We start from the raw sequence: 27,965 nt of genomic DNA, 5'->3' as shown, positions 1-27,965 counted from the left end.
CCCATTACTGGAAATATCCAAGGTCAGATTGGACAGGGTTCTGCGCAACCCGATCTTCTTGAATATGTTCCTACTCACTGCAAGGTGTTGGCCCAGGTGACCTATAAAGGTCCCTTCCAGTCTAAAGCATTCTATGATTCTATGGTTCTATGATAAATGCCTAGGAAACTTCAGATCTAAAGGTTCTATTCATTCTAGAAAAAGTTTTTTGTACTAAATGCCATTTTACTCACAACAGTTACCAATGTAATGATATTTCTAAGGGTTCATTGTCCATAAAATTAATATAATTCTCATGACAACCATTTGTGATTTTAATTTATTATGTTAACAAAAAAATAATCAAATGTATGTGTCAAAATCAATAATATATTATTAGAATGAAAACAGGACATAATATTGAGCCAATATATCCATATTTGCAGATCACAACAGACACATAGGAAGAAAAAGACAGAAATGGTAGGATCCTCATGTATTTCTTAAAAGCAAGAGACATAGACTTGAACTATCATAGGAACAAAGAAGCCCAGATGCATTCATGGAAGAATAACATACTCAAGTTTTAAACTTCACCTGAGGGCTTTCCAAGGACTAATTAAATTTTTCTAGCTAAGCAAGCTCAACAGAGACAGGGATTAAAAGCTTTTCCTCTCCTCCCCCCCCCAAACCTCCCATAAAGAAACCAAATTCTTTAATAACACTTGCAGGGTTTTCCACAAAAATCAAAATATTGTCAATTGTGAAGCATCTTCCTATGTTTTAAAAAAGAATTCCAACAGCTTTTTTTGCCTGGCAGTTCTCAGTAAGTAATGGATCATCTGAATTATCCAGGTATCCTTATTTCAGGCTTTGAATCTACAGTTTGTGAGAAGGCACATTTGTACCTACACAAAGTTAGATCTCTTTGCCCACTCTGAAGGGAGACTCTCCACGACATTGAAGAATCTCTGCAAGAAATTCAGAATGAGATGAGGAACTCATGGTGAGAGAACAGCTTTCATGATTGTGGACATGTATACCATTTCCCAATAACTAAGTAAAAAAAATTAAAATTTACCTAGGCACCAGTCAATAACCTGAACAACTTGTCCACAAGAATCTTGTCCAGACTGGACATCTCAAAGCCCATGTTTCAGGAACAACAACATGGATTTGTCAGCAGGATGCTACCAGGGAATGAATGAGCACATGGCTTTCTATGTCATAGGCTCACAAAGACTTGTGGTCGAGCCTGCAACTAGTTTCTTAAGTGAAAATCAATTGGCCCCTTCTTGGTTAGTGGATGCCTCTGTTCTCTGTTGGCTCAGTCTTTGCTCAGCCTAAGCAATCCTGAAACCAATATGAGAAGGGAGAGGAGTAAACACGCATGCTGCTCTTTCCTCACCTGTGCATATGTCTTTGCTATGGAAGCTTCCCAAATGGTCATTTCTTAGGTTAGTCTTTCCACTTTGAGAAAATATTGACAAAATGAGATTACACTACAATATTACAGCAAATGGGGTCTGTTTCTGAGGGGAAGCCAAGCATTATTTCCATCTCTTTCCTTCTTCGGGGAAACAATATCTACCAAAGAAGAGGATGCTGTTGGTTGGGTTGTGTCTGATTAAGAAAAGGAATGGGTGGTCAGCCTTAAACTCTTCAACCACTGAGGACTCTTGGATGTCTCCCATCACTCCTGCTGAGTCTGCCATCTCAGTGCCCTCTTCATTGACTTCCATGTACGCCTCATGAATGGCCTCAGACATCTTCAGGCTCTCTGCTGAAGAGATGCCAGACAGATTAGCTGAGGGACTGAACAGGTCAGTCATACCCAAGCCCATTAAGACAGATGTGAGGTTGTATTTTTCCTCAATCTTCATACGTGGGAGGTACACTTTCACTCTTTTCCTTTCCATCACATTGGGACTGGTCCATTCTGTAAGTTTTCCAAAGCTGATTTTCTTCTCAAGCTGCAAAGAGAGACAGGGAATGAAGTGTCTGGGATGTGAATAGGTAATTTAGTAACATCTTGATAATTTTCTTTTAAATCAATGACATGGAATTCTGATCTTTTTTTGGTACTTCTTTCATAAATGGTGCTTGAAGATAATCCAGTCCTCCTGACTGAAGTAAATTAGAGGTTTGAATTTTGTTTCTTCCCTGCATCTGTCCATTCTTATTTCCTCCTTGCTACTAGCATCCTGCATTCACTCACTTTGTTAGCTTCATTTCCTACTAAGACCAAGGCAAATGTTACATTTAATTTTGCATGGTGTGCAGATTATATTTGTATTCTTGCCTACTGGTCTTACTTTTCTTTTCTATAAAGGACAAATACAGTTTCTTACTAGTTTTCATGGATCTGGCAAAAGATTGACTCAACCTGTCTTAAAGTAGTTTTGATGTTTTCTTTTACTCTCTGTGCTGTTCTCATTTTCAGTCTTTATGCTTTCATTAATTCCTTTTGCTGCTGATGTTCATCCCATTAGACCCAAGCCTCTTCTGATTTCTTTGTTTGATGTGTAATATCCAAATATCTTCCATGCATTTCCTTTCCATCTCTGCATTTCAGACTCTCTGAAGTCTTAACTGATGATGCAGTATTGATCAGTTAGTTTAGCTTGATTGGTTTCATCATTACAAAATCAAGAATATTTTATTAAGAACATGCTTTATCTAATTTTGTTTTTCGTTCCATGATGACATCATAATCAGAGCAATTTTTGAAAGCAGCTGATTTATGATATATAATGAGGATTTTATAATTTATTAAATATTATCATAATATTTATTATATTAATTGTTAGTATAATATTTATTATATAAAATGATAAATTAATAATAATAATTAAAATTATTGGTGATTCCTGCAAAGAATGACTAATTCTCATCAGTTTTAGCAGTATTTGCCCAACAGTTTATGTGGGAGGGAGTTGTGTGAAATTATGTCTCAATGAAAAGAAATGTGCCCATACCTACAGCCTGTTCAACAAGGCTACAGCAGCACTGTGCTCCTTTACCTTCATTTTATTAAACTGAGTCCAGGGCTCTCCTAAGAGGACAGCCCCTCCTTGAGCACCTGGTAGCACTTGCCGAGGCTCTTGTTCTCCCCTGCCTGCCCAGCCTAACGGTGGTCTGGGCAACTGGGATATAAATAGACAGCAAAACATCTGATGGCAGCCAAGTTACACAGAACTGATTACTCTTCTGTTTCCATCACCAGGGCCATACCTGCTCCAGGCCAGACACATCATTGGGCAACAGCACCAACATGCTCAGCTCCCCGCTGGCGTATGGAAGCTCCAGGACCTTCATTTGATCTGCAGCCACCTCTGCCACTTTGAAGGTACTGTTTAGACACATCATTTGCACAGGTCTACTTTCATGCTGTGAAAACAGAAACGTGAGACAATGTGACCAGGAAGCAGTTTTTTTCTTTAAGCAGACAAATGGACAAGCCTTTGAAAGGTACATTGCTCAATCTTCAGGCATGTTGCCTTTGTCTCCAATTCCTTCTCTTGACTGCCGGTGCGCTCTTGTCAGACACAGCTCTTGCAAACCTGACAGCGAGGGGCTCAGACAAATCACCCAGCCAATGATCACAGCTGGTTGTATCCGTACCACCCAGCCAAATGGCTGTGTGAGCCAACAGCCTGGCTTCCTGGCCAGGAGTTGAGTCTATGCCCCCCTACCTCTGTCACGCTGAAGGACACTTCCCGAGTGTGTTCTTCTTTAAATGCCATCTTCCATACTCCTTTGAAGTAAATGGCATTCACCAGGACCAGCACAGTATTGAGATCAACAGAGCCTGCTTCAAGGAAATCTTGAATCTGTCCTTTAAGAAAGAAGCATAGCAGAGTGGTAAGTTTCATAGCAGTATTCCTGCATTTTAGAGGTTAATCAATGTGCTGCTGCTTGACTTGACTTCCTCTTCTTCAAAGGTCTGTATGTGTAATTCAGACTCATGAGGGTAATTTAATACAGAACAACTGGCACCTACCCAGGCATTCCTGCAAGAAAACGGTAGGTTCAAGAGCCATATACAACCCCAGGAATATTTCTAACCAGTGTCTGGAAAAAGATTTATATAGAAAAGAAGAAACAGGAGACGGAAGCAGCAATATAGGTTTTCTATTTCTCAATGTGCTGATTTCTCACAGTTTACTCCTACCTCAGCACTATAAATATCCACAAGCTCCTAAATCGTTCCTTTCCCATCAGCCTAGCACATGCATTACTGTCTTCCCTAGAATCTCACTTCTTCCCCTTACATGCTTGTAAAATTATGCAAATATTCCAGAGAAGCTGAGACTAACCTTTCATGAGCTGAGCTCTTCAAACAAAAAAAGTGTGCGTATAAAGTGTGCATGGCCTGGCACCTAAGCCTTTGCCAGCTATGTTTAAAACACCGTGTACACAGGACCAACAGTCATCCCTTTCCACAGGAAATATTCACCACTGGGATCAGGAGGAGGAAATTTCTCTTCCAAGGCTTAGTCTTTCCAGAAGTTGTTCAAATACAGTTGTGAGAGGGAATTATATTTCAAAATCTTTTTTGACCTTACCATTTGTCTGATTTTTCACCCAGGAATTAATGAGCCGTCTGGCTTGTTCTGATGCTGTTTTGAAGTTGACTGTTTCCAGACCTCCTCTGTACAGTTTCTTCACACATTTTAGGTAGATCTGTAAAGACGTAGCCACCAAACTAGTAATTTTTAAAAAAACAGTAGAAAGTTGATACAAAAAATAGCTAAAAGGATTTTTATTATGATATCATGTATAGGCTGTTGGCGTTGCTTACTGCCTGGAAGAACCAGCTAAAACTGGTCCAGAAAGAATATTCTTATCCATAACATTTTCAGATCTGACTTTTTATTACTTGCCTACTTAATAATATATATTAGACCTGCTTAAACATCTTCTGGAAGAAAGTCTGATAAAAAAAAAAACATTTTTTGAGTTCATTTGAGTGTGTTTAATTAACATAATGTCCACTCCTTTTTAAAAAAAAAAATAAATTTCCTTATTTTTAAAGATAAGAAGTTTCTTTGATTTAGGATTTTTTTATTTTTTGTTTTGAAAATGTAAAATGAAAGATTTTGACACTTTCAAAAATTGTTTCTGATGTGGAGTTTTCAAGTGAAGAAATGTACTGAGGTCAAATTATTTCCTGGAAAAAAAAAATCTAACAAAATGAAAAGGCGTCGGGGGGAGCAAGCTGGGGAGGAGGGGGGGATTGAATTACATTACCAAACAGTTTTATTTTTTACTCCATTCATTTTTTTATTAGGGCTATCTTTTTGCCTGGAATTGCTTTCCATTCAGACTCTTGTCAGGGCTGTTGCAAAGGGAAAAACCATGGAAGCCTACACCCATGGGGACAGCTGAGTTAACAGATCGCTTACTCTGGCCAGTCCTCCTGGATTACAGGTTTATCCAGGATTTAGCTAAAAATCAATCTAATGTGCGACTCACCGGTAGGATTGGGTATTTCCTTTCAGCATAGAGTCTGGTGGCACTGTGGAGTGAATAATTGGCTTTTGGTGCAGTGATATCAGAGAGAAGTTCTTTAAACAGTATGTGGATATTCATAGACTTGCCACACTGAGTTGTTGATAAGGAGATAAGAAGATATAACTGTCAGCTTATTTTACTAGAAAGACAATTATTTATAAGATACAAATAACATGGAAAAAAGCACAGTGAACTTTAGCAAATGAATATGTATTGCAGTCTAAAACCTCTGTGAGAAGGATGTTCAGTATAAGCAACTAATGATGCACCTGTAATCCATAGCATGTGATGACACACTCAGGGGTGAGGTGACAAAAAAAATATTAAGGTGTCAATGATGGCAGTTGGTGAGTTGTCACAAATATAGAGTCTCTAGTTTCCAACTTTTGCTTGCATTTTCATAGTAGCTTTCTGCGGAAGCTGCAGATGGGTATGAGTGATAGGCGACAAGAGAGTCAAGAAATGTCAAAATATAGTGAAAAAACAAATGAACTGTCTAATGTCCCAATAATATTGTCCCAGATGACACAAGCTGAGAGTGTATGAAAAATGCACAATGCTAAATAGTGGCTGGGTCTTCATTTTAAGAAAAGGACAATTGTGTTTAACTTCCCCTTTCTAAATATTTAAGCAGCTACTAAAAGGTCTAGGTGATATTACCTTTACTTTTCTTTATTTTATATAAATATATTATTGTTCTTTGTAAATCCCACCTTCTGCTGGTGGATCGCAAGTGGACAAGGACAGATCAGAGAGCATGGCTTGCATTACATTTACATAGGCAGCAGATTAACACGGAGGAAAGCACATGGGTGTTATCAATGTACTGGCATCCTTCGTGGTGCTCCTGGGGTACCAGTGGGAATTGGAGGATGGGAAAGTCCCGGTAGGTTTTGTAAGAGTGTTGCTGCTTTCCAGCCTTTGAGGCTTCTGGGCTTCTTTCTGCTGAAGCATCTTCCTGCCCGACTTTGCAGTCTCAGCTGTAAGTCCGATTGCTGTGCCCTGGCCATTGGTGCTGAGCCTCTTTTAAGTGCTATCCCCTAGCACAAGAAGATATTCTGGTGCCCAAAGCATTCTATCCTGTCCTGTCACTTGTTCTGATGAAACATGTGCAGCCTGCCTTCTTCTGTTTTATTTTCAGCTTACATCCCACACTTAGAGCATTAGCAAAGGTTTGGAAAGGTGTTGAGCCTACTTGAAGTACAGTCAGAACAATCTATTCTCAGAAGAAAGATGTGAAAATGAACGTACCTTAGATCTCTGGAGTTTAGTCTGAATAGTTCCTCCAACTCCTGCAATTTTGTCAAAGTGAAGGCTCTGCAATTAAAAGTAGCAATAGAAGGAATTAAGTATGTGAAGTCCACAGAGAGCCACTGATACTAATGTTGAAAGTAAAGGTTTGAACTAACCAGGTCTGATAGGTACATAGATGAACTGAAAATTTTCATGTGAGCTTTAAATCAGTTGTTTTACTGCATGTACCACACTGAACATTTGTGACTACGATCCTCAGCTTAGATCCTTTCTTTTCCATTTAATGGGATTTAGTCTATAAACCAGCTACACCCTTACTGTATTGTATTTATAACTGTGACTCTTGTTTTCTGAAAGTTTCAGCTTTTGTATATTACAAGTTGTCCTTTCCACCTGAAAGGATTCAGGTCTATGAGATAATATAAGCTGAAGCAAGAAAATTACCTTAACCGTTCCTCAAGGCTGCTTTTTCCTAGTGGAAACCAAAGGTTATATATGTTCTTCATGGGGAAAAACAATGGAAAGTGAAAACTTGGCTCCAAACTGAAACCTCATGGTTTGGAATGCCATTCTTTTTCTAGGCAAGTTTGAATCAAGTGCAAAATGTGACTATATGACATTCTCTGCTCAAGTGGAGAACATCCCAAAGATGTAAATGTTGTAAATCTAATGTAGATGTATTGCTGCATTCATTAGGTTCAAAAGGAGTTTGTAAGCGTTTACGTAACGTACCTTCTCCATCTGATACTCAGTGTTACCTCTTGCTCCCAGATAAACCATAGCCAAGGCTGTAATGATGCTCAGGGGGGAATAGAAGATGTTGTCGTTGGGATGGTGGACTTTCAGCTCTTTGAATACATCAAAAGTAAATTCTGCATTTGCTGCACTGATAGAGCCCATTGTGAAAGCAGTGTTGTCTGGAGAAAACAGAAATATGACTGTGTACTGGTGATATATAGCACTTTTTTAAAAGGTAATGGTTTTGGGATGCTGAACCAATGAATGATGTGAAGCCTACAAATTCTGTGATTATTAGAAATACCGTAACTGCTGACCTGTTTATCTCTGAATACATGTTTGTTTTCTTTCAGCAAGACACTAGCTCATCTTCAAGATAGTGTCTTGTACTTGCCTTTTAGGAAATAGATAGTTTCATCCATGCTTCAATATGATGAAAATAACACTGAATGGATGAGTTTCCCTGTGGCCACCCAGAGGACTCTAAATTGTGTTTGAAACAACATAAACTTCATATTTCATTTTTCCTGTGGCTGCTCTGGATCATGCTCTAGATCTTTAAATCAAGTGTAGTTGACTTGCTATACTCTTAGTGTACTTCTTACTGTTGCTTAGTACAGCCAGCCACAAATCTGGAAGTTGCTTTCCTGTAGTTTACAGAAATAGACTCATAGAATCATGGAATCATGGAATCAAAGAATGGTTTGGGTTTGGGACCTTAAAGATCATCCAGTTCCAGCCCCTCTGCAATGGGCAGGGACATAGCCCACTAGAACAATCTGCCCAAGACTGCATCCAATCTGGCCTTGAATACTTCCAGGGATGGGGCATCCACAACTTCCCTGGGCAACCTGGTTGCATTGTAAATCCAGCCAGTTGCTTAGGAGCTGAACTCTAGATTTACAGGGATACTTTCCCAAAGTCCCATTTTAGACATTTAATGTCTGCTGATGTTTTTCCATTGAGAAACAGCACAAGCTTATATATCATAAATATGGGGGTTTGGTGAGACAGCTTGAAACAGCGTAGAGCTGCATTTGTTCAGTCAGGTGCAAGTCCTGTACATGCAAACAAATGTGGCATGTTAAAGATACTCATTGATACCTGCAATCATTCTCTCTTTTGACTTTGAGACCAAGAAAGCTGCATATTGTTATTGTATCTCTAAAATAGTTAAAGTTGGAGGAATAGAAGCATATCCAAAGTCTGGAGCAGATGTGGTTGATTATGTGACCTGAGAGGCATCTGTTGCTAATGACTCTGGAACCATGGACTGTGTGAATTGCCATACTGTATCTCACCTGTGTTCTCCAGAGACTGAGAATGAGGAAAGAAAAATGCCTTTACTCCCAAAATAATTATTAGAATTATAAAAGAACAGTTTCAATGCAAAACAAATTTTCAACAAAATTAGGTATTTCTACTCAAAGCTGTGGTGTGCAAACATATTTTGAACACCAAGAAGCATTTGACAGTCAAACAGTGTAAAATATATTAATAAGGCAAGGTAAAATTACCGCACATGCTACCTTTTACTTGCCACAAAATTCTTAAATGCAATATCACTTTATTTTCAATACTAAAGAATACAAATTAGAAATTATATTTTACTTGGAGAAATACTTACCCCACAAAATTCAGAAGGTCACGTAATAATCAAGCTTGCCAGCTGAACCTAAACACATTCTATGAGTTCTTGGTGATATATATTGCACCATTTGAGACACTCCCACTGTTAGCCTTTGTGGAGTCATCTTTTGAGTCGCTACCTTTCGTCATGACTGTTTGATTCATTGTACTTTGAAACATTGAGTAGAGTAATGTTAGACTCCCTGCAGCAAGTCAAACTTTGTTGAATTAAAAGCTAATGAAAAAAAAGTAATTATTTCAGATCTTTCTGTAACTTCTGAGGTTGTACCAAAGCAATCAGAGTTCAAGTCTATAAACTATGCTTCGTGCACTTCTTTTGAAGTTACACATTAATGCTATTGGGCTGTATAGGTAGCTAGAGTCAAATGAAAAACAAATGCAAAATAACTGAGGGAAAAACAGTGTTACAAACATATCAAGTGAAACGTAATACATTTTTAATAAACCTAGCCGCAACATAGATCAGGTAAGTGAAGCTAAAGGTCTGGTAATAGTACAGTGATCTGGGAGTGAGCAAAGAGTTCCCACTGCAGTCCATTGTTAGTGAGAATCCACAGATACACCTGAGGAAAGAGTCTTGAGTTACCAAGGAGTGCAAAAAAGTGCATCAGTCCCTGAAACCTAGCTTTCCGCCTTTTCTGACTTTTGAGGCACTGTAAGTACAGCAAGTACAGTACACAGTACTTCTGCCAAGGGTGAAGGGAAAAGCAGGTACCGGGCTAAATGCGGAAGGTCTGATAGGTATGCAACAACTCACTACAGCATCTGTGCATTGGAACAGGCGGAAGTTCCTCACAGACATTGACCATCTGATGTTTCCAAAGCAATGCAATTTCAAGCAAACCAGCTGCAGGATGGTTATTCTATTCAGAGGGTTTTGAAAGGGATTTTTTTTCCATGTAAGAACAAACCTCAAATTTTCTGTTTATTTTTCAAGACCAAAATAGTTTTGAAAGGTGTTTTGGTCTGCCAAAATGCAGATGTTCCTGGATGTACTTGTTACAAGCACAACCAAATCTATTTCTGTACCTACATGAGACTAGGTTTTTTTACCTGAGATCAAAGCATATGATCTGCAGGATAGATGGGGAGGTGGGGAGAGGAGCTCTGAGGGGAAAGCACATTTGTCTAAAACTTAATTTTGATGAAAACGTGCAGAGCACCAGCATTGAGATGAATTAGAGGTCACTGGAGTGGGGCGTGACAGATAAAAAGTTTGGAAGACTAGTCAGAAATTACATATTTGCTGCTTTGTAAGTCAGAATACAGAGTATTCAGATATTCAGAAATGGATTTTAACCAGCCAGTAGGATTTAATGGATGATTGATGGTCAGCTTTTGATTTGCATTCTCCACAGGTCATGGCAAAAAGGCCTATGGTACACACACATGCCATTCTCATAGATCTTCCATACTTACCTTTTTACTATGGCAGGTGAATAAACTACAGAATCTACTTGCAGGAACTTTCATGGTCTGTTAGATAATCACAATGCACAATATAAAATATAATTCAATTGTAAAAAGCTATTAGTCTTTATCGAATAATAGACTTGATGAGCAGTAAAGTAACAAATCTGGCATTTGTAAAGGCCACGGGAGTGGATAATAGTTATCTCAAATTTGTACGTAATAAGTTACACGGCATACAGCAGTAGGTGCACCCTCTGTGAAAGGAAAGGGAGCTACTTTACCCTTAAAAGTGTACCTAGTTTTGCTGAAATACAGGCATTTGTGTGCAGAGCCTGATAACAGGTGGCTTTCAGTTTACCAGCTGAGAATGAGCTTTTCGTTTGGGGATGTTATAGCAGTAATGAGGATGGGAGAATCTAAAGACAGTAAGCAACTTTCCAATCGTCTCCTCGCATGTTCCTTATTGTGTGAGCTAGGCTGCTGTAACTTTTACTTAATCCTACCAAATCCTTCCTGACCAAGGGCACCAATTTTGTATGGAAAGATCTCTAGTGTGTACCGTCTTATTCTCCCATTTTCACGTATTCACATTAGTGTTAGAGCTACTGATCAGCAGTTGCTCAAACCTGCCTTTGGGACTTCCCTGAAGAGCTTTCCTTGGCACCCACACTCCTTTGTATACTTTGGCACAATGTGTTTGTCCTATGTGGACATCTGTGTACCCAAAAAGGCACAACTGACCCTGCCCAGGTGGCCATTTCTTTGCCTAATATGTGAGTTTTTCTCAACAGAGGTTTTTGTTGTACAAAATCCTCTAGAAGAGGCCATGTCAGTGTTTCTGGTATGTTTTCCCAGCCAATATATTTGCCTTCTTTTTACACTCTACATTTCATATGTGTACAGCAGCAATGTCACCTCAACATTTCTCCACACAGGTAAACTGGTTGAATGTTTGATAACTGCTCAGTTTCTGAGTTATGCTAGCTCCCCTAAGGTGAAAAACTACTTTGGCAAGGCAGGCAAGATACTTTAAAACACCCAAAGTAAATGAGATCATGGAAGAGAGGAAGTTTGCTTTTGCCAGTAGTCATTGATGAGAGAGTACAACTTCTCCAGGGAGCAATCTCTCATTACACATGCTTAGATTTGGTTTGTGTTTTTTGGACAATAAATGTTAGTACAAAAGTGGTTGCAGAAGAAGCCTGTGAGTAGCTGAATATTTTGATTAGAATGGGCTATCCACGTGAAGTTATCAGCAGAGAAGTACTTTTTTGCAACGTTAGCCAGGGCATTGGACCTGGGGAAATTTCTTCTGAAATTCGAAAGCTAAGAGTGTAATGCTGTAAAACAAGACATAACTTATGTTCCATTCCATATCCATGTTTGTCCCAGGAAAGAGATCAGTAAGGATTCTGCAGCCCTTTATCTGCCAGGTAGTTGTGAAGCTGGTCCTAAACCAATTAATGGGGTTTACCATTCTTACCCAGTGTTGGCATAATCAAGGAGACACTAAGCGACAAAAAAGCAGCTCAATGTCTTTCGTGTAGTGACTGGCCCATTTCTGGTACAAGCCAGGATGCTGTTGGCCTTCTTGTCCACTCGGGCACACTGCTGGCTCATATTCAGACAGCTATCGACCTGCACCCCCAGCTCCTTTTCTGCCAAGTAGCTTTCCAGCTACTCTTCCCCAAGCCTGTAGCTTTACATGGGGTTATTGTGACTCAAGTGCAGTACCCGGTACTCGGCCTTGTTAAACCACATATAATTGGCTTCAGCCCATTGATCCAGCCTGTTCCGATCCCACTGTTGAGCAGAACAACACTCCACCCAACTTGGTCTCATCTACAAACTTACCGAGGATGCACTCAATCCCCTCATCCAGATCGTTGATAAAGATATTAAACAGAACTGGGCCCAATAGTGAGCTATGGGCAACACTACTTATGACCAGCTTCCAATTGGATTTAATTCGGTTTACCACCTCTCTTTGGGGCTAGCCATCCAGACTGCTTTTTAACCAGCAAAGCATATGCTCATGCAAGCCAAGAGCAGACAGTTTCTCCAGGAGAATGCTGTGGGAAGTGGTGTCAAAGGCCCTATGACTATATGTCATAGAGTCTGTGTAGAAAATATCCACAGCCTTGTCCTCATCATAAGGCAATATTCATTGTGTTAAATTTAGACATTTGTCATAGATGGAGATCAGGTTAGACAAGTAGGACCTGCCTTTCATAACCCCATAATGACTCGCCCTGATCACCTGGTTGTCCTGTATGTGCTTTATGATGGCACACAAGATGAATTGTTCCATAACCTTCTCTGGCACCAAGGTCAGACTGACAGGCCTGTAGTTCCCTGGATCCTCCTTCCATCTCTGTTTTGTAGATCGGCATCACATATGCTAACCTCCGGTCAGCTGGGACCTTGCCGCTTAGCCAGGACTGCTGACAAATAATGGAAAATGGCATGGTGAGCAGTTCAGCCAGCTCCCTCAGTACCTTTGGGTGGATCTCATCTGGCCCCATAGACTTGTGTATGTCTAAGTGGTGTAGCATTTTGCTAACCATGTCCCCTTGATTATTTGAGCTTCATTGCTTTCCCTGTCCCTGTCTTTCAGCTGAGGAGGTTGGGTACCTGGGTGCTAAGCTCTGTGTGATGTGCACCCAGTCTGGGGCAGACTGTCATTGATGTGGGTGCTAACACTTTTAAGACAACCAGCACCTTGTGTTAAACCTCTCAGAGAGTCAGTGTGTCAGGCTTGGGGTAAAGTTAATGCCTAACATGTCCTTTCCCCTTCACAGCTCATAGCTGGTGTGTCAATGTGTATTGTGTTTGCACAGCAACCCAAGGTAAAAGGACACCAAGCACATCCACCAGTCCTTTATGCCCCTTGATTTTTGGTTGCCTCTAGCAATAACTCAACTTGATAAAATAAAGTAGCAGCAAAATAGCGACTTTTTTTTCTACTGCACACACTTGCCAAAAGAAAGCAAGAGACTTTTTCCATTTGCCACTCCTCAGGTAGCTGGATCTCACTCATTGCAACTCTGTCACGCTCATGGTGCTCTCTGGCAAGCAATGGTGCTCTCTGGCAAGCAGTGCTGCTCTTTGCCCAGTGCACACAGCTTTTGAGTAGCTCATCTGTGCAGCCTCTGAAGGGACCTAGCTTTATCAATGCTTTCTTCTTTCCCTTTGTAGTATTAGCTCAAACAAACAGCCTTTGAAGTAATATCTCGCAGAGTCTGAGTGCCTTTCTTACTGGGATCATAAGGAACAGGTACTTCCTGCCATAAAACATTGTACAAAGTTGTAATTTGAAAGAATAAGTGCTGGTCTTCATGGGAGTGGGAGGGAGGAAGTATTCCCCAAACCTGCTCTCACTGCCGTTTTTAGTGACAACCCAGAAATACTCCTCTGTCCTTCTTGTCCATCCATTGCAAATCTTTTGAAGATATACTAACAATTCAATTATACATAGGTACTAATAAAATGTTTAAAGGAAAGCAAAATATCAGAGAAAATTGAGTACTGTGACCATCAGAGAGGTGAGAGTCCAGTGGAAAGATGAAAAGGTAAGAGTTAACCAGTAATCAGACCTTGGAAAGACACAGAACCGTCTAGTGTAGGACAAACGGGCATTATCTTTCCACGGATGCTCATGCAAATAGTATTTGACTTCTTTTGCTCTGCTTTTTGACAGCGTACACGTTTGTGAGCCGTGAGGTATGATGGTGTGATTCAACAGGCTGTACAGCAACACTCAATATTAAGCCTGTCCCTGGGGAAGAGGCAGTGGCACCCTCTTCACTATTACGTCTGCTTCAGGCACCATTTGGAGTCTCTCTGTTTTCTCTGCTTTGCAAGCTCTGTTGTTTGGCATCACACATTTACAAGCTACAGTTTGCCACAGGAAAATCACTGGCTACCAGAACAGTGGGTTTACCTTCTATTTTTAAGTAAATATCTCTGATTTTGCAGGAGCACTGCCCTCTACACTAGAAGCTGCTACCACTACATTAGCAGCAGGAGGCTACTTTCCAGCTCCTGGTTGTTTTCACCACATATTTTACACACTTTATACATTAAGATGGCATTTACAAAAAGGAGTATGTAAAGAGAAAATAGATTATTTTTTTTAATTTATGCTGTATGTTGTTCCTGGTTTCAAAATGATCGAGGTATCCCTGGAGCAAGTTTAAAAAAAGTAGTAATACAAAGGTTGTAAGTGACTACCTCTGCTGTAGTGAGCTAAATGACAATATTTGTTTCAGCCACACCTCCTTTGCTCACACACAAAATTCTTTTTCTTGTGAGACTTGTTCAATTCAGGATAACATTTTACAGCATTTTTCTTTATCACACATGTCATTAATTGTTTTTCTTTTACCTTTTATCTAAAAATATACAGATCTGATTACGCAAACTACTACATTCTAATACTAATCATTTCACTCTTTTTTTTTAAAGTAAGTAATTTGCATTTGAGACATTCCAGATATACACAGAACATTGATGGCAGTCATTGAAAATCATGAGTGGCTGTTTTTTGCATACCTTATTCATCAGAAGACCCACAGCTTGTGTTTGGTTTTCTTTTCTCAACCAATTGAGGTGAAAACTGTGCCTCTACTGGTAATTTCACTATTTCAAGCTGTATTTCATAATGAAATTGCAGCCACCTGAGGCAGCTCTACAGACTATCATCTGTCTTCTTTATTTAGCAATTGAATTTGTGTTGAGTACAGTAATTTACTGTAAATTTTCCTGCAGATCTCAGCATTTGGAAGAGCCCTTGGAATTCACAGTACAGAACGAGCACTGCTCCCAGTAATTCCCTTCTCCCCATCAGTGAGCAACAGGAAAAGGAGAGTAAAATGGAGTGTTTCTCCTTTGAAAGCAAGTATTTTTCATGTGTCTGTAGATTTTGGACATTGCCTACTTCCTAACTGGGCAGGCTGCTCTCTTCTTCATGATCCCTCGCAATGCCTTCACACGACCTCGTCCGCAACATCCAGGAGATTTTTTAGGCAACTAGATCATCGGCAAGAAAATTACCTTAACCAAAATTTTTCCTCTTAAGAGGAAGAAAGAATTTCCTCTTCAGTCCCAGAGAACTGTTCATCACCTAATCAAGCAAGTAATCGTGTTAGCATAAAGGAGGGAGAAGAAACACATGGAAGGATGGAGACAAAGGGAGCAATATCCTCTTCCTGGCATTAGAATGGCTCAGCCTTGTCCTAAAACTGCACTCTTAATTCTCTGGTAAAATCAAATACAAGAGAGAAGGAGTAGCTGTGTTTCAAGGTCTGTTTCAAGCTGTCTGGTGTCTAAATTTAACACAATGAATATTTTCAAATGGGAGGTAGACTTTAGTGTTCCCTAAGGATTGCCAATATTTTTACCTGCTGTATTAGACTATTCCTCTGTCCACTTAATTCTGCAGACTACTACATTACTTATTTAATTTGGAGTGGTTTTATTATGATAAATGGAACAAATAGAGGCTACCCACCTTAATACAATCACTACATTTTTTATTATGTTTTTTTATGCTGATGAGGAATGAAACGGTTGGAACAAGAAGCTCATAATATCAGAGGCACAAAGAAAGAGAGCTGGGTTTCTTTAAAACCAAGAATGTCTGATCACAGCTTAAAGTTTTATGTGGGAATTAAGTGTCTAATTCACAGCCACTGCAGAGCAGGTCTTATCAGAAAAGGCCTTCCATTATTCTGAAACCTTGTCTTTGTTACGTGGAAGTTTATGGAGGAGTTGGAGAACTTTGTAGCACATACCTGTTTCCTCACAGGAAAAAGTAAGGAAGAGCCTGCCCTGCTTGAGAACAAACAAGACTACAAGAGAAAAGTCTTCTGCTTTCTCTGTTCTCTGAGAACAAATCCTGAGAGCCTCATTCCAGCTTGAACACTTACCCCTGATCTACATTTAAAAGAGAGGTCCCACGAGAACACTTTGCTACTCCCGTATAAAGTGGCATTTTCCTTGAGACCTGTACAGAAGTTGGGTAGGTAAAGCGAAAAGCTACTGAGTATCTAAGTTTACCCTTTTAATGCAGATCCCTATCCTCCTGACTCCTTCATGTGGGAGAATCTATCACTGATCTTTATGGCATAGGGTTTAAAATCATAGGGTTTTTTGAGACATGCTACGCTAGGGAAAGATCAAAATAAGATTTTCCATGCAGAGGCCTACAGCTCTTTGGCAAATATCACATAGTGTATTTTAAGGTAGATCACATAGTGTATTTTAAGGTAGATGTTATTTTAGTGAGGCCTCCTGAAAGTAAAACATGCCTAAAGTTGATGTTAGAAAGGAAATAAGTTACTGCTTTTTAGGTTTATATCTGTAATTTGGCTCTCATCAGATAGTCTTTTTTTTACAGCTAATTAACACATTATGATAAAGCATAGTGAAAATGTGCCTGTCTTTTGTCCCCAGTGGAGGACAAAACTTGCCAGTGGAGACGTTAGTGGGGAAAAAAGATCTGCATTTACGGGGAGGAATATCTTCCAAAGAAGAGAATGGTATTGGTTGTGTTGTGTCTGATGAAGAAGAGGAATGGGTGGTCAGCTTTGAACTCATAAGAAACTGGGCAACACAGAGGCGCTAAAACAAGTCCCATAGCACCAGCTGCTTCAGTACCCTCTTCATTGACTTCTACAAATGACTTCTGGATGACCTTGGACACAACTAAACCGTCTTTCCTAGAGATTCCTGACAAATCAGCTTCTCCCCAGTCAAAAACATTCATCACTCCCATCTGCTGGAGAATTCTGTTAAGAACATAACTTTCCTCCATCTTGAACCGAGGCAGGTACACCTTCACTCTCAGCTGTTGCATCCTAGCTGAACTGGTCCATCCTGTTAGTTTTTCATACGTCAGTGTGCATTCAAGCTGTAAGGCAGTATTAATAATAATGATTGAGACCATAATGAACAGAAGGAAAAGATAGCGAGGTTCAGTTTTTCCCACTTGTCTCCTGACCACACTGGAGAAGTGTTAAAAGTATTGCTCTGTTTGCAGTCCCTTATGTATGCTATTAGAGAAAAAAAAAGAAGTGTTACCTGTTCTAGACCAGTAAAGTCCTCACAGACATCGGGAAGCAGAATGAACATGCTCAGTTCATTATTAAAGTATGGGAGCTCTATCACTTTCATTTTCAGTTCATCTATGAAGGCCACGTTAAAATAACCTTCTTGGTACATCATCTGCACTGACTTTTTCTCATTCTGGAACACAGGAAACATATTAAGCAGAAAATATAGAAATACAGAAATGATCACTCTGATTGTAGTTAGTTTCAGTATTGAGATTAAAGTTCAGTCCAGAAAACGTTATTTACGCTGGCCATGGCTTTAGTGTACTTGCAGCATTCATGTGTTCCTCTCTCTTAACTGTAGTTCCAATGAAGCTATCCATTTTAGAAGCATAAAACCTACTTTTCCACTTCTACTTGGGCCAGATCACTTTACACACATCTCCCTCATTATGTCATTCTTTCTTTCTGGTGTGTCAGATGAGTGAAATAATGCATCTGATGCAACCAATGAATCTAACTAATTCATGGATAATATATACATTCTCCTAAGATGATTTGCCTTTAGCTCTTTCTTTTTTTCCCTGAAAACAAACACTGTTCTGTTAGTAAACAGCAAATTAACAGAATCCTCATACTCAGTCCCAAAAGTAAACTGGTTTTGAAACAGTATCCTTATTCGTGAAATCCCCAACAAAGTTAGTGCATGTGCTTAGTGACTTTAACCCAACCAGTCTCTCAGCTGCATGAGAGGCATTTCTGATGGGAAGTGATAGAAAGAGTTATATATTTGATTTTCAAACTGGAGAGAAGGTGTAGCTTTCCATTCTCCTAGCTGAAGACCGGTGCTTTGCCTTGGGATAACACAGAGGAGAAAAGCTCCCATCTGTTGTTATAGGAAACTGACATCTGATTTCCACCCCCAGGTGTTTCAGTTCCTGCCCATACTGTACCTTGTTCAGCTGGAAATATGTTTCCTTAGTGTCGTCTTTTTTAAATTCTACTGCCCACTTTCCTTTAAAATATATAGCATTGACCAGGACAAGTACAGTGGAGGGATCAATAAACCCAGCAGCAAATAGATCTTTGATTTTACCTTTAAAAACAGTGAATTAAGAAGAATTACTAATTTATTCAGTCAAGTATCTGCATTTGACTATTAATAATTACTCCTTTATATCTGATAAGTAGTATAATGCTGTCAGAAAAATAACAAAAAGTTTATGTACAGTTTTTGAGGCCGGGAACGAAAGGCATTTTTGTACTATGTCCTACATTCATTTTCTGTTGACCAAAAAACTGCAGTAAGAGTTTAATATATAAAAATCTCACACTCTTTGAAAAAAAAAAGGAGCAAACTGAAATTCAGATATGATATTCCTAACTGGCTGGATGAAAACCAAACAACCTGTACAAATTCTTCTTTACCTTTTGTCTCATTTTCCACCCAGAAGTTAATCTTCTCTCTCGCTTCTTCTTCAGTGTATTTAAAATTGACAGCTTCTAGTTCTGCTCGATAGAATTTCTTTGTGGAATCCAAATATTGCTAGAAAGTACAAACGACAGAATTTTATTGCAACTTGATGATTTTTATAATATTGATAATTTCATGGTTTCCATATAATTCCATTTGGCAGATCAGCAAGAAAGGAATAAGTAAAACAGGCATGTATGAAAAATAATTAATTGAGTTAATTAGTTTTTAGAGAGAGATTATTTATAATGATTCATATTTGCAAATACATTTTTAAGTATTTTCAAGCTGTACTGAACTGAAGGAACATCTCATAACAGTAAAAAAGTTCAGAGACTAAAACTTAGTACCTTTCTTTAAGTTTACATGGCATTGTTATGCTGCTGGTCTTCCCCCAGTCACCAAATGAAGAATGTTACCTTATTTTGAACAAATAACCAGGACTTACAGTACCACAGTCAGTTGTGTGTGTGCATCTTACTCTGTGCAGATATATACACTATAAAACTTATAATGTGCATGAAATATAAAACATTTCCAGGCTGCTGCTCACCTTTCTCTGACTCTGAAAATACCTTGAAATCTTGATTGGAAAAGAGAAGGGTGGATACTGCACTATTTCTAGCCATATAAACACCTGAAGTCTGTTTTCCTGAGGAAATTATTTATATGCATTTACATTGCCTGAACTGCCACTGTTCCATAGGAATATTCCGAGATGGTCAAGTCCACTTAAATAAGCTGGTTGGCAAACATCTCAGAGATGCTACTTTCTTCTGAGCCTTGTTTGAAAAGGCAGCAGGACGCATATTCACATAGACTCTGAAGGAAAGGTGGAAGACTGAGTACAATGGTTTTAATAGAAACAAAAGAGACACTAGGAGAGGAAAAAAACCTCTTCTACTGGTCAGAGACCTTTGTTGCTTGGATAGAAATGATGCAGCAAGCACGAGCTCTATTAGGCACCGGTTGTGCATGGCAAGGATATACTGATGGTGATCAATGCTATCACATTTTCTAGAATGCACAGGGAGAGCTGTTACTGCAGATCTGTTTCCTTGTACAAAAGCTTTTAAGCCACAGCTTCCCAGCGCTCTGCTGCTCCCCATCTCTAACCACTGGGCAACTGAGAAGGAAAGGTTCCCTGACTGCAAGAGCTGTGGAGTGCAGTCATTTAGCAGCACACCCTGACAACACTGTTGTGTATAATTTCCCTCTGTACTTTACAATGGAAGAAATTCTGCCAACCTTGTAACTCCCAAAAGCTGTTAAAACAGACACCAAGGCCGCTTACCTGGAAGAATGGATAAGTAATTTCTCCAAAGAGCCTGTTGGCAATGGTAAGAGAGCAGCCTGGTCTGGGTTCACTGACTGCATCCAACAGAACCTGGAACTGGGAATGGACTTCTCTGTCTTCTTCACACTTCAAACATAAAAACAGAAGTTTAGTTGTAGGCTCGGGCTTTCCCATGCAAAGTTAGATCTGATGGTGAATCGCAGCCTTTCTCTGTACGAGAAGGCTGAGTACACGCAGTTCCTGTATGTGTTGGAATAAATGCATCAGGACACCACCTCCAATTACCCCTACACCAGTACAGAGTAGCACGATAACGCCCCTTCAGGGCCATACTAGTCCACCTCCAAATCACATTGTATCCCACAGAGGTGGGCTCTGCACACATTGAGCAAAAGCCTGATGGCTTAAAGACTGGGAAAAGTGAGATCCAAGGAGCCTTTGGCATTCTCTGTAGATAAACCTTTAAGGGGACAATTTAAGCACTTCTTACATTTTAGATTGGTCCTGCTGTTTTAGTAAGAAACTTCTAATAAAAAGGCTTAGCTATTGAAATGCGTGATCTCACAAGGCCACTTAAATAGCTAATAAAAGAATAGTAACAAGCAGGTTTGGGAATCTATACAGAGAGGCTGTTCCACCCTGTCATGCTTTCTGATTAAGTGATGGTTTGCAAGGAAAATTATTGACAAGTCAGCACCTGTTTTTATTTCTCAGAGCTGCAACTGTATCTTACCTTCTCGGAAGGGTATATGTTTCTCTCCTTTGTACTGCTCAAAACTTCACTGAAATGAAATACCTGCAATGTAAATGTTGGGTAAATGCAACTGAGTTTCAGTACCTCAAAGCACAAACAGAGTGTTGCAAGCCTATCCCAAAATGCAGCAAGACACCGTCCATGGGGAAAGTCTCATTTTCCCTTTATCATGAGATCCTTGCAGTGAACAAGAAGTTTTTTTTAGAAGGTGAGCTCATGAAATCTTTGAAATGTTTCTTCTTAAGGAAGAAGATCTAAGTAGTCAGAGAAGGCAGAAGATGATATCAAAGGGAACCACCACTTCTGAGCCCTAGAGAGTGGAGGGATAACTCCAAAACACTTTCTTCAGCACCAATGGATTTGTTCAATGATCAGTTACTGTAATAGTGTCTAATCTGAAAAAATTTGATATTAGGAATTGTATAAGAGAGGGTATTTTTAAAGGCCCTCTGTGTGCACCACTCCTTTGGATGCTTAGGAAATATATCAGATGGTACTATCAGCCTCTTGGCTCATATCTTGTCATCGTCCCCTTTTCAGAATAAAGGACACCCACCTTCTCAATCTGTTTGAGTGTGTTGCCCCTGGCTCCGAGGACAACCATCCCAAAGGCAGCTGAGAGACTTAGCGGGGAGAAGAAGATGTTTTCATTTCTTTTTCTTTTGCTCAGCTCTCTGAAAAATTCAAGACAGAACTTGGCATTGGCTGCACTGAGAGAGCACATTGTGGTGCTGTGATCACCTGCAACAAGGGAAACAAAGATTTAGGCTTCGCATCCTAATGTTGGTTAAGCTTAGATACCTTGGTGAAGCACAAGAAGGTTTTCTGCAGTACGTGGCTAAATCGTTCAGCACTTCACAGATGATTCCTGATTCATCACATCTGGGATTTCACAGTGAACCTCAGATTGAAACAACTCGTCTGAAAACCAGCACCTTGAATGGCAGGAGAATCACATTTTCAGAAATAGTACTCCGAGTTCAGCTGTTTCTCCAGCTCAGGCAATAGCTATGGCTTTGTTACTTGGTCCTAGTGTTGCCCTAACAACAGTCCTAGCTCACTTTATGTCCTGATCTTTTTTGCTTCAAGTCTTCTAGGCATATCACTTACTAATTACACTCCTTGATCTTACCTTACTTTCTGTGTCTCTTTCAAAACCTTATGCCTCACATACTGTGTTTTTCTAAGGATGGCTGATAATGAACATTCAGTAGAAAATTGAACTACACATAGACTCACTTAGGAAGATTTTTGAACAAGGGCACGTGGTCTATTAGTGGAAAATTCCAGATATATGTTTTCATCTGCAGATTCAACATTTTTCTCAGATATAATATTTCAGTTATGATCAAAACTATTACCATAATAAAAAAACTAAACCATATTAGCAGATGGTCTTCAATGTTCTGCAAAACTCACATCTCCTGCTTAGGGGACAGTTCCTTCCTAATGAGAGCCTTTTCCCAGTGTCTTCAAGCAGTAAAGTGATATAAAGGCATCTGATCAGTTAGAAAGTAGCTTGGTATTTCAGAGTTTCCAGCTATTCTAAGTCTCTTTTGGTTTGATTCCTATTGAGTCTGAATAACTTTCTCCACAGATGTGAAATATGCTCCTCCTCCATTACACAAGAAGAATTCAATTATCCATATAAATAATACAGAATGGTGTAGAAAGATTAGGTTCTCATATATTACCAGTCTGTCATGCAGAAGTGGGAAAAGGTTTGCTTTTAATTTTCTTTGAGAAGAAGAAAAAAAGGTAAAGCCATTTTATAAGTTAAGCACAGCTTCATCACACAGCCCATACATTTTAATGTTATCCAAAAGATTGCACAGGTCTTCAGAATATTCTCACTTCCTCAACATACGTTAAATACAGTATATATGTGTTAAGCAGATGTCTACATCACTAAAGCACGTATCAGTCTTTAGAGATTTCATAGTTACATGATTCTTAGTTTAAAGGTTAGAATTAAAAGTCAGGGAGATATTTACCTTCTCAGGACTGATGGTGCGAACTGGACTGTTCAGCTTGATGACAGGGCTTCTGGAGCAATGGGATATAAAGCCATTGCCACTCCCAGTGGCAGCATAATTTTCATTCATGATGAATCACATTCCAATCTGTTGCAAGAAGTTAGTATAATTAGGGGACCTTTTCTGGAATCTGTAGTTTTTCCTTATCCCCAGGAAGACAGAAAAAAATCAGGATTATAAATGCATAGTAATATGTAAAAAAAAAAAAAAAAAACCAAAAACTACCTACTTTTAAGAAAGAGGAGTTTTTAGGGGTTTTACCTATTAAAAAAATCTACAAAATTTGATATGTGTTACTGTCAGAAACAACGCTACCAAGTGGAAACACATATATTTTCATAATATAAATTAATTATTAAAGCCTCTACAGTTAGCATAGTAGCAGAGGAAAGTAAAATTCAAAATATAAAAGTACCTAATGGGCCAATTGTGACATGAGGCAGTGGTTCCAGAGTGGAAGTAAGTCAGTTCCCTTTTCCTGCTCCAGCTGTGTGCTTCTGAAGACTTCTTTCTTAGAGAACTCTTCCAGGGATTTTTCCCTACCTGTTCTCTTCTTCATCTGGAAATTTTGTCCTTAATGGAGAAGAGGAATTTAGTCATTTGTTCCAGAGTTTGTTGAATATCCAACAGCTCAATCAGTATCTTGCTTTCATTTGCGTGACATCCTAGAGGAGCAGGAGTGGTACATACACGGCACAACTGTGCAGGGTGTGTGCACTGGGTATGCTGCAGCTGAGCACTTTGTAGCTGCTGCAGTAATGCGGCACAGATAGAGAGCATTCCTATCAACCACACAGCACGTGCAGACAAAGTGGTACGCCTGGGATGCTCCACTTCCCATAAAGATATTGGAGTAAGGATACTGGATGCCCATGTGTTATCTGCATTTCCTTAGGTTTTCCTAACGGAAATACGAGAGCCCTGTTCCTCTGCTGTGGATTAGTGACATTCTGATATTTCTGCTGCAAGCAAGGAAGGTATTTGTGGCACAAGGGACAAAACAGAGGGATGCTATCCCTGTCTACATGGTCTTCTTTCAAAACCTTGCATTCTTCAGATCAGTTTACAGGAAAGCTGGATGAGTTTTGTCCAGATACGCTTTCCACAAGACACTGATGTGTCAGCTAAATTTACTCCAGATCTTCTTCTGACTCTTCATTTTTACCAGTGACTCTGAGGAAGTTTGGTCCTTGCCTTATATTGCTTCAACAAGGCATAGGCAGAAGACACAGTGTAACCTAAGTAATAGTATGTTTCTGGGGTTGTTTTCCTGAAAAAAAGTCTTCCTTCACATTTAGGTTGATACGATGGGTGGGTGGGCAAGTATTTGCATGAGTGTATGCAAGCTCAAACACTTATAACACTGTTTTGTAAGTACTTAGTTGTCACTACTAACATATACTTACATATCAACCCGATCATATACTAGGCTTCTCTGGTGTTTAGGAATCTCTGAAGGCAATTTCATATCAGCTGTAATACACTCTCGAGTCTATTCCTTTTCCAGTTTGAATTTTTGCCTATCATTTTTCTTGGAGGAAATGGAAATTAAAAACGTACTGCCCATTCAAGCCATGAGGAGGAGAGGGATAGACCTGCACAGGTTTTGCCTGAAGAAATTCATGAAGTCTGGTTGTCCTTGTTTAATGTTGGGTCAGGAAAACTTCCTAAAGAAGTGTCTGTTTTGCTTCCCTGGTTTCTGCTGAGGAGGTGGCTGCTCTTCACATAGTCACTTCAAAGCCCAACTCCTGAGCCTGGTCCTCATGTCATCACCCAAAGGAAATGGCAGAGCAGAACCAGGCAGAAGCTGTTCCCTTTCCTGGCAGCATTTTCTCTGCATTCTTATTTTTGGCATGACACATAGCACAGTTGGAGGAAAAATGTTGTGGAATATAACAGAGGAAAGTATGCAAGCAGGAGCAGCAAGATGCAATAGCTCTAAGGCAGAGTAGTGTTCAGTCTTCTCCCTGAACAGCAAAAGGAAGGTGGTTTCCAAGCAGCAGGACACAGCAATGTATTTCTCTTTCAGGAATATTAGCATAATAATTTGGAATCTGAATTAATAAAGTGAATGAAAAATTACAAGCAGAATAAATCATGTCCTTTAGGTTTCTTTCTGCACCAGAACTCTTTCCATGATTAAAATGGATGCTTTTACTCTCCAGGGAGATTTAGACATGACACAAAACATCATCCAAAAATTATTCATCTTTGATTTGTTTATCTTATTGGCATCCAAAAAAAAGCTCTAGTAGTGTAGCCAGTTGTGCCTGTCGTCCCTTCTCTGCTTACAGTCTTTCTCACCTTCCCATAAATCATGACTAACTACATTTGTAAGCCAGGATGTCTGTATGTGTCTTCTTAACTGACGTCCACAGAGTGAGGGATTATTTTATAATGCCAGCTGATCCGTGCTTTGCAACTGATCTCATTTATGGTATCTCTGGGTATCATTCCTTTGTTTAAATAATTTTATAAGCCAAGTCTTTTTACCTAAATAACAAGTGCAGCATTTTTTAAAGCTGTGAGATACAGAATGTCCCTAAATATTCCTCTCCTAGCTCAACCTCAAGTAGTATTGCAGTGGTCTCTCTGGGCATCGCTTCACATTATTTCATTACTGAGGTGCTGATAAACCTCCAAACTAGTCATTCTGGTGCCCAGAAAATGACGAAAATGCAGAGCATGATTTGAAATGAAACTCATCTATCGTAATGCTGGTGGACTTTGTGGTGCTTCAAGTCATGGAAATGAGAGTTAGGCGTGTTTATGCACTAGTGAAAAGGAAATTCCTTGGGTTTTATCACTTAAGCACTTCTTAGACTATTCAAGCTTTTTTCAATGATATCAGGGATAGTGGGGAGTGATGAACTCATATCACGAAGTTTATTGTTTTATAGCTAAGGAATCAGAGGAATAGGTTATTACACAGAACGAGGTATATCTTCACAGAAATGAGGATTACCACAAGAATTTATACACCTTGTAATAATTCTGAACAGATACATTGAGCAAATCTCTGTTGTTCTTTTGCAACTCCGTGTAGCCATTAATTAGCTTCGATAGGAAATGACAGAAACCTGTGGCTGGAAGGAAGCTTGAGATTGTTTAGTGCATCTGCTGCCCTAAGGCAGGATCAAAGATTTCTAGATTACAGTTGATAGAGGTTTGTTGAGCCTGGTTTCAGAAGCTTCTAGACAGAGAGTTTCCATACCTCTGTTATGTTTCAGCGTTCCTTATCTCTGGAGTTTTAGGTCACTTCTGTCCTAAATCATCCTGGTTGTAAATTAGAACAGTTTCATCCAGGAATCTTTTAACTTTGACACATGCTAATGGTCACATCGTGTCAATACTCCTTAGTCAATTTATTTTTTGCACAAGGCGCAGTATTTGGGAGTGTCTCCCTGGCGTTAAAAGGTAGTTATTGTAGATGTACTCATGACCAAGATCTTATTACTGCACTAATCACAATACCCAAAACACTGTGGGTATTGTTACTTACCGAGCTTCTTCAACAAATTATGGACTTGGAAATCTGTAACACCCTTCAGGGCTGGTCAGCAGCAGACCACTGTATAATTTTGATGATTCTGAGAAGAAAGGTATTGCTTTTGGCCATCAAACTGGAAGTTAAATGTAATTATTCTTCCTCACTTTCATGACCATCCGTGCGGTATGATTTCCATAACTAGTTAAATTGCGCAGTTTCTTGGTAGGCTAATGTTATTAGCATAAAAGTTAGTTTGAGGATGTTCTTGCCAGTCCCTACAGCTAATGAAGTCAGATGTATTGTGGTCCAGAAGCTAAGCGAAAGTGATAGCCAATACTGTGCATATACTATAAGCAACTGAGTTTCTGAAAACAAATAAACCTTGGGAATACACTTCCCAAGCTGTCAAGACCTATGAGGAACTGGCAGGTGTGTAATTTGAAAACACAGGGTCAAATTTTCAGTCAGTGTAAATCGATTCAGCTCTAAAGGAGGTGTGAAAAGAGAATTTTTTCCCATGGAAAAAAGCTCTTCTTCAGGCCACAGAATAACGTGCATAAGCAAATTGAATGTTTTCCTCATCTTGCCATGGAAGATATATACTGTATGATTTCATCATTCTGCAATTGAAATTCCCTTCTACGTATCTGAGGTAGTCAAGGACTACTGAATTGTCCCGAAAATAAAGTTCTCTACATTTTTACACAAGATGCTTTCTGTAAATTGTAGACATTTTTTTATCATTAATAAAGTTGTCCCTCTCATATAGTCCTGGATAAAATTTGACAGCCTCTTCACTTCTGGCCTGCCTGTAGCCCAGAAACATTACCTTGTGAGTACTATACACTTGTGTCCCAGGTGGTTGTAAACATTTATATGTAATCTAATGTAGAATAATAATTAACACTAATACTACTTATTAGTAGAACACTAATAAGTGGCCAGTATCACTTACCAACAACCTTCATAAAACCAAGACATGTTTACTACACAGAAGAAGATACTGAAGAAAAGTTGACTTTAAAAAAATATGCTTTCATGAACAATTATTTCATGAAGAATAGGCAAAATAGTCCCTGTTATTTTGATCTTGCAAGCTTGTTGGATGTGAACAAGAATGTCTTGACAAAATGTGATGTCCAATAGCTTCAGTATTTGACCTGGGACACCCATATGAAATCTGTTCACTCACAGAAGCATCTCACACTGTTCCAGACAACAGCAGATCTCTAACTACAAAATGCAGATGAAGGGACATTAAGGGTGTCTGGAAAATCATGACACAACGCTTCCCACCCAACTATCTAT

The 27,965-nt window shown here is 39.3% G+C and overlaps 2 protein-coding genes across 4 annotated transcripts; both read right to left on the bottom strand.

Annotated features, from left to right (window-relative positions):
• Positions 1–410: 410 nt before the first annotated feature.
• Positions 411–10,015, bottom strand: LOC104066887 (ovalbumin-related protein X-like). Its single transcript, XM_009569573.2, has 7 exons — positions 7,483–10,015; positions 6,748–6,813; positions 5,458–5,586; positions 4,548–4,665; positions 3,675–3,817; positions 3,214–3,369; positions 411–1,952 (listed from the first exon to the last, which is right to left on the bottom strand). Exons 1-7 carry the CDS (start codon positions 7,648–7,650, stop codon positions 1,530–1,532), a joined length of 1,203 nt encoding a protein of 400 aa, XP_009567868.2. The 5' UTR covers positions 7,651–10,015; the 3' UTR covers positions 411–1,529.
• Positions 10,016–14,740: 4,725 nt separating this feature from the next.
• On the bottom strand, positions 14,741–23,763 carry LOC104066898 (serpin B4). 3 transcript variants are annotated; one of them, XM_054057500.1, is made up of 10 exons: positions 23,583–23,762; positions 23,126–23,309; positions 21,933–22,066; positions 21,688–21,805; positions 21,111–21,173; positions 20,375–20,503; positions 19,035–19,152; positions 18,560–18,702; positions 17,635–17,799; positions 14,741–17,464 (listed from the first exon to the last, which is right to left on the bottom strand). In XM_054057500.1, the coding sequence occupies exons 4-10, from the start codon at positions 21,733–21,735 to the stop codon at positions 17,060–17,062; spliced, it is 1,071 nt and encodes a 356-aa protein (XP_053913475.1). In that variant the 5' UTR covers positions 21,736–21,805; positions 21,933–22,066; positions 23,126–23,309; positions 23,583–23,762; the 3' UTR covers positions 14,741–17,059. The 3 variants fall into 3 exon arrangements, with proteins under 3 accessions (XP_053913475.1, XP_053913474.1, XP_009567879.2); XM_054057499.1 differs by lacking the exon at positions 21,933–22,066 and having other exon boundaries at positions 21,688–21,872; positions 23,583–23,763; XM_009569584.2 differs by lacking the exon at positions 21,933–22,066 and having other exon boundaries at positions 21,688–21,872; positions 23,126–23,254; positions 23,583–23,763.
• Positions 23,764–27,965: the final 4,202 nt, after the last annotated feature.

This window comes from Cuculus canorus, chromosome 2 (genome assembly GCF_017976375.1).
Source record: "Cuculus canorus isolate bCucCan1 chromosome 2, bCucCan1.pri, whole genome shotgun sequence".
In the NCBI taxonomy this organism is placed as follows: domain Eukaryota; kingdom Metazoa; phylum Chordata; class Aves; order Cuculiformes; family Cuculidae; genus Cuculus; species Cuculus canorus.
Note: the sequence above shows the minus strand (reverse complement) of the source record. Positions and strands in the feature narration are given on the sequence as shown.

Bases quoted from the DNA above. Each gene is read 5' to 3' on its own strand.
- LOC104066887 (XM_009569573.2), bottom strand. From the start codon at position 7,650: ATGGGCTCTATCAGTGCAGCAAATGCAGAATTTACTTTTGATGTATTC. The intron at 5,587-6,747 runs GTACGTTCATTT...TCAACAACTCAG, and splicing joins CTAAACTCCAGAGATCTAAG to TGTGGCAAGTCTATGAATAT. The intron at 3,370-3,674 runs GTAGGGGGGCAT...CTGTTTTCACAG, and splicing joins TGTCCTTCAGCGTGACAGAG to CATGAAAGTAGACCTGTGCA.
- LOC104066898 (XM_054057499.1), bottom strand. From the start codon at position 21,855: ATGTGCTCTCTCAGTGCAGCCAATGCCAAGTTCTGTCTTGAATTTTTC. The intron at 20,504-21,110 runs GTAAGATACAGT...TTATGTTTGAAG, and splicing joins ACATATACCCTTCCGAGAAG to TGTGAAGAAGACAGAGAAGT. The intron at 17,465-17,634 runs GTAACACTTCTT...ACTGCCTTACAG, and splicing joins ACTTTACTGGTCTAGAACAG to CTTGAATGCACACTGACGTA.